General features: G+C 46.0%; 1 protein-coding gene across 1 annotated transcript; it reads right to left on the bottom strand.

Annotated features, from left to right (window-relative positions):
• Positions 1-3938: 3938 nt before the first annotated feature.
• Positions 3939-6085, bottom strand: LOC107110702 (gastrula zinc finger protein XlCGF57.1-like). The gene has a single exon (XM_015411499.1). It carries the CDS (start codon positions 5871-5873, stop codon positions 4119-4121), a length of 1755 nt encoding a protein of 584 aa, XP_015266985.1. The 5' UTR covers positions 5874-6085; the 3' UTR covers positions 3939-4118.
• Positions 6086-6360: the final 275 nt, after the last annotated feature.

The following is a 6360-nucleotide window of genomic DNA, read 5'->3' as shown; positions in this document are numbered from 1 at the left end:
TGCGTACGCTCCCGAAGCCCCGCCCCCCGTCGTTGGAGGATCATACAGTGATCTGTAGTATATCTACCTTCTAGGTTTCTTTAGTTTCTAGGTTCAGAAGTCCCATAAGCTTTTGCTCTTTTGCTGGCAGCATAGGCATAAAAACTAAAGCCTTTGCCCTGTAGATGTACAGAGAAACAAAGGAGCTTGGCCAAGTTCCAGCCTGCGTCCCATCCCAAAGGTGGCAGGCAGTGGGGCTAAGAGTAAAACCCCCACTCCGACATTGGTGCTGTGCAACACAAGGTCCATAAATAATAAGACCTCAGTCCTTCGTGACTTTTGCTGGAGCTGGATGTGGAGCTGGTGTGCATGAACAAGACTTGGGTTCGAGATGGGGAGACAGTAGCTCTCTCCCAGTCAACTCCTCCTGGGTTCTCGGTCCTCCACCAATCTCAGACTAAGGGGCAGGGGGGAGGAGTGGCTCTGTTCATTCAGGAGGCTTACTCCTTCAGGGCGCTCCCGTCACCAAGGCTCACAGGCAGAGTGCCAGCTTTGTGTGGGAAGCCGGGGAGAGTTTGGCTATTTGGTTAGTGTACCGACTGCCCAACGCACCAACCAATAGCCTGTCATCCCAGGTGGAGGCTGTGTTGGGCTGGGCATTGGAGCACCCTAGACTGATAGTCCTGGGTGACTTCAATGTCCATGCTGATGATGTGACCTCCTCACAGGAGGTGGACCTGGTGTCGTCCATGGCAACACTAGGACTCTCCCAATATGTAACGGCCCTTACTCACCGAGCCTGTCACACGCTTGATTTGATCTTCACGGCGGGGGTTACAGTGGACCAGATTACTGCTACGGCAGTTCCATGGTTGGACCACCATGCCCTGAAGGCTCAAGTGAATGTTTCACCCCGACCCTGTTTGGGCGGCCCAATTGTATAGAACTATTCAGTGTTTAACAGTCTTGCCACAGGGCAGACAAAACACTAGGAAATTGGATATAGGCTGTGACGCTTTTGCAAGCTATTTTGCAGATAAAGTCTTGTTGCTCCGCTGCGACCTTCCCGCCACAGTTGAGACAGTGAGTGAACTTGAGGCTCCATGAACGTCTTCTAGTTCGATTTTGGATTATTTCACTCCACGCAGTCTAGAGGAAGTCAACAGATTGATCTCAATGGTATGTCCAACCATGTGCAACCTTGACCCATGCCCTTCATAGCTAATTAAGCTGGCTGTGAGGGGTTTCGTGGTGCCCTCGGGGATATTATCAACAAGTCCCTCGTGGAGGGGCTGTTCCCAGGGGCTCTCAAGGTGGCAATGGTCCGCCCTCTCCTAAAAAAAATATCTCTGGATCCAGCCAAATTGGCAAACTATCAGCCGGTTTCCAATTTGCCCTATTTGGGCAAATTAATTGAGAGGGGGGTGACGATGCAGAGCTTTATGGATGACACTTCCCTGCTAGATCTCTTCCAGTTCGGCTTCCGCCCAGGCCATCGGACGGAGACGGCACTGGTCGCCCTCACAGACGACCTCCAAAAGCATCTGCATCGGGGCGGGATGGCATTGTGTTTCCTGATGCTATTCAACATCTATATGCGCCCCCTTGCCCAGATTGCTCGGAGACATGGGCTAGGGTGTCACCAATATGCGGATGACACCCAGCTCTATCTGTTGTTGCGTGGTCAGTCCGACTCCACCCCGGAAGACCTGGACCAGGCATTACAGGACGTGGCTGGATGGCTTAGGCTGAGTCGATTGAACTTGAATCCGATGAAGATGGAGGTCCTGTGCCAGAGTCGGAGCAGATCGGGGGTAGGGATCCCACTACCGGCCTTCGATGGGGCGCCGTTGGTGTCAGCGCCAAGGGTCAGGAGCTTGGGAGTGCTCCTGGATGCCTCCTTAACAATGGAGGCCCAGGTAGCAGCTACTGCCAAGGTAGCCTTTTACCATCCCTGGCCAATCAGGCAGTTGGTTCCCTTCCTTGAATGCAATGATCTGGCAACAGTGATCCATGCTATGGTCACCTTGAGGCTGGACTACTGTAATGCTCTCTACATGGGGCTGCCCTTGACGCAACTCCGAGAGTTGCAGGTGGTGCAAAATGCGGCAGCCAGGCTGCTGATGGGTCTCCCTATGTGCGAGCACATCCAGCCTGTGCTAAGGTCATTGCACTGGCTGCCAATAGCACACCGGATTTGCTTCAAGAAGTTGGTTGGATTGTACCAGTAGAAGTGTTGATATCTTACTCAAGACAGCGAGGTAGAGACTGGTTGCCATATAGAGATTTAATTAAAAAAGAGGGAACAGAGTGGGTAATGAAAAAGCAGAATGAAATTGAATATGAATATGAGTGGTTGAAATATATGCAGATTTATGATCTTTTTAGATCTGACAAAAAAAACTATGGTTTTAGAGAGGAAAAAAATGAAATTGAAAAGGTATGGGAGAGTGGAGGAGGAAAAAATATTTCTAAAATGTATAAGGTGTTGTTAAAATGGTATACTGAAGATGAAACTGTTAAAGAACAAATGTTAAAATGGGCTATTAATATGAATAAGGAAGTGGCTATGGAAACCTGGGAATATTTGTGGAAAAATTCTATTAAGATCTCGACATGTACTAATGTTAAAGAAAATTGTTATAAGATGATGTATAGGTGGTACATGACACCTAAGAAGATTGCAAATATGAATCAAAATATGTCAAACAAATGTTGGAAATGTAAGAGGCATGAGGGCTCATTTTATCATATGTGGTGGACTTGTGAGAAAGCTGTAGACTTTTGGACAAAAGTCCACAATGAAATGCAAAAAATACTGAAATGTTCTTTTAAAAAAGCACCGGAAATTCTGCTTTTGGGACTCAAAATGGAAGAAGTCAATACGACTAAAAAAACTTTACTCTGGTACCTGATAGTGACAGCGAGAATGATTTATGCTCAGTTTTGGAAGACAGAAAAGGTACCAGAGGTTGAAGAATGGATACAAAAAGTTCTGTTCATGGCACAAATGGATAAGATTACAAAAAAACTGAATAACAAAGAAGACGATGAGTTTTTTGGAGAATGGAATGATTTTAAAATTTATCTGGAAAAGAACTGGGATGTGAAACAAAACTTAATATGTTTAGATCAATATTAAGTCAAACGATGTTATCTTTAGATTGTAATGATGAAAAACTGATATTGTTGATGATATGAAGTAATTTGGAGCAGGGGTGGAAGCATTGTGGGAAGCCATTGGAGGGAGGGGAGGAACTGGGAATGGGGTAGACAATTGATAGAATGAAATGTTTTATATGTTGTATTCCTGAGAAAATAAAATTTGTTTACCAAAAAAAAAAAAAAAAGAAGAAGAAGTTGGTTTGGACCTTTAAAGCCCTTTATGGTCAGGGACCGATCTACCTCAGGGACCGCCTTTCCCCATATGTTCCCCGGAGAGCACTACGGCCAGGGTCGCAAAACCGCTTGGCTCCCCACGACCCAAAGGACACCAGGCTGGGATTGACTAGGATCAGGGCGTTTTCTGTAGCAGCTCCAACCTATTGGAATGAGCTTCCAGAGGCGATCAGGGCCCTGTGGGACCTCTCACAGTTCCGCAGGACTGCGAAAACAGAGCTCTTCCGTCAGGGACTCAGATAAGGAGCTGCATGCTGCCACCTATGCCGTGCCGAACTTGCTGCCAGCCCAAGCCTGCCGAGAGTGAAGGTACTGCTGACTGTATGTTTGAAATGCATTTACAAAACTATATTGCCATCGATATGTTAATATTTTAATAATTTTATCCTGTATTTTATATCGATATCAATATTATTGGTTTTATACTGTTTCGTTATGTAATCCGCCCTGTGCCTGCCTCAGCGAGGAGGGTGGGATAAATAAATAAACAAACAAATAAATAAATAAATATTAAGTTTTACTTCTAGAGTTCATAAATACTTTTGGTATAAGGCAACTGTTCTCGCTGTATTTCCCTCCCTATGGATGCCTGAGTTCCCTAGCCAGACTCCATCCACCCATGGGAAAGAACCCTAACAAGGCTGGGGATCCTTGGTAGTGGCCTGGACCCCTCAAATCTCCCTACAGGTTCTTAGACGATTTTGAAGAGTGCCACTGCGACTGAATCTCTTCCCACATCCTCAACATTCAAAAGGCTTCTCCCCTGTGTGGGTTCTTAGATGGGTTTGAAGGTTGCCATTGCGACTGAATTTCTTCCCACACTCTGAGCATTCGAAAGGCTTCTCCCCTGTGTGGGTTCTTAGATGTTTTTGAAGAGAGCTACTTTGACTGAATCTCTTCCCACATTCTGAGCATTCAAAAGGCTTCTCTCCTGTGTGGGTTCTTAAATGGGTTTGAAGGTGGCCACTGGTACTGAATCTCTTCCCACACTCTGAGCATTCAAAAGGCTTCTCCCCTGTATGGGTTCTTAGATGAGTTTGAAAAGAGCTACTGTGACTGAATCTCTTCCCACACTCTGAGCATTCGAAAGGCTTCTCCCCTGTGTGGGTTCTTAGATGGGTTTGAAGAAAGTTTCTACGACTGAATCTCTTCCCACACTCTAAGCATTCAAAAGGCTTCTCCCCTGTGTGGGTTCTCAGGTGGGATTGAAGAGTGCCAATCTGACTGAATCTCTTCCCGCACTCTAAGCATTCAAAAGGCTTCTCCCCTGTGTGGGTTCTCAGGTGGGATTGAAGAGTGCCAATCTGACTGAATCTCTTCCCGCACTCTAAGCATTCAAAAGGCTTCTCCCCTGTGTGGGTTCTCAGGTGGGATTGAAGAGTGCCAATCTGACTGAATCTCTTCCCGCACTCTAAGCATTCAAAAGGCTTCTCCCCTGTGTGGGTTCTCAGGTGGGATTGAAGAGTGCCAATCTGACTGAATCTCTTCCCGCACTCTAAGCATTCAAAAGGCTTCTCCCCTGTGTGGGTTCTCAGGTGGGATTGAAGAGTGCCAATCTGACTGAATCTCTTCCCGCACTCTAAGCATTCAAAAGGCTTCTCCCCTGTGTGGGTTCTCAGGTGGGATTGAAGAGTGCCAATCTGACTGAATCTCTTCCCGCACTCTAAGCATTCAAAAGGCTTATTCCCTGTGTGGGTACTTAGATGTATTTGAAGAGAGCTACTGTGACTGAATCTCTTCCCACACTCTGAGCATTCAAAAGGCTTCTCCCCTGTGTGGGTTCTTAGATGACTTTGAAGAGAGGTTCTGTAACTGAATCTCTTCCCACACTCTGAGCATTCAAAAGGCTTCTCCCCTGTGTGCGTTCTTAGATGAGTTTGAAAAGAGCTACTGTGACTGAATCTCTTCCCACACTCTGAGCATTCAAAAGGCTTCTCCCCTGTGTGGGTTCTTAGATGGGTTTGAAGAGTGCTACTCTGCCTGAATTTCTTCCCACACTCTGAGCATTCAAAAGGTTTCTCCCCTGTGTGGGTTCTTTGATGCTGATGTAGACTACCCCTTCGACTGAATCTCTTCTCACATTCTGAGCATTTAAAAGGCTTCTCTCCTCTGTGGATTCTTTGGTGCACAAGGAGCTGTGATCTGTATTTGAAGTAGTTTCCACACCAAAAGCATTTACATGCATTCATTACACTGTCCTTTGGAAAACATATATTACCTTTTCCTCCCACAGAGAACTTCATTCCACTCCCTGAGCAAATAGATAGCTTCCCTCCTGTATGAATCATTTGGTGTTGAACAAAGTCTGATTTCTCTGAGAATCTCTTGCCACAGTCTAAGCAGCAATAAGGTTTCTCTCCTAAATGTGTTCTTTGATGTCTAAGGAGGTCAGCTCTGCGAATCATGGTCTTTCCACACTCCAGCCATCGATGGGTCTTCTTTCCACTGTGCATTTGTACATGGATATTATACTGGGATTGATTTGAGAAGCTCATTCCATCCACCAAGCACTTGTATGTTTCCTTCACGGTGTGAATTCCTTCTTGGAAATCCCCCCCTTGGCAAGGAATGGGTTTACCCCTCTTCTGGATGATGTGGCTTCTTTCCTGCCTCTTAGGTCCAGCTTGGTTTCTGAAGTTTCCGCTCAAGTCTTCATTCTTGACTTCATCTGGCAATACAAGATGCAGTTCGCCATCCTCCTCATTCCTCTGATCATCCCCTGCTGGAATAAAGAAAGAGATCCTGTTAGGACCCATGCAAGGAGGTCTGATCCGCACCTGAAGTTCCATCCGCAATCCAAATATTACAGCGGCTTCTTCCCACTGTATGCTGAAGTCTACAATAACATGCACTTTAAAAGTACATGAAGCCTCCTGCATGAGAGATGTTTGGTTTAGACTTTCACCGTTTATATGGCCCCCCAACTGTGTGACTTTTTCAAAGTGAAGTAAGAGCTCTTTTTTGAATGAAGCTCTTTCCACA

This window comes from Gekko japonicus, unplaced genomic scaffold, assembly GCF_001447785.1.
Source record: "Gekko japonicus isolate JY-2015 unplaced genomic scaffold, Gekko_japonicus_V1.1 scaffold5938, whole genome shotgun sequence".
Taxonomy (NCBI): domain Eukaryota; kingdom Metazoa; phylum Chordata; class Lepidosauria; order Squamata; family Gekkonidae; genus Gekko; species Gekko japonicus.
Note: the sequence above shows the minus strand (reverse complement) of the source record. Positions and strands in the feature narration are given on the sequence as shown.

Coding starts and splice junctions, on each gene's coding strand:
- LOC107110702 (XM_015411499.1), bottom strand. CDS start 5,873: ATGAGCTTCTCAAATCAATCCCAGTATAATATCCATGTACAAATGCAC.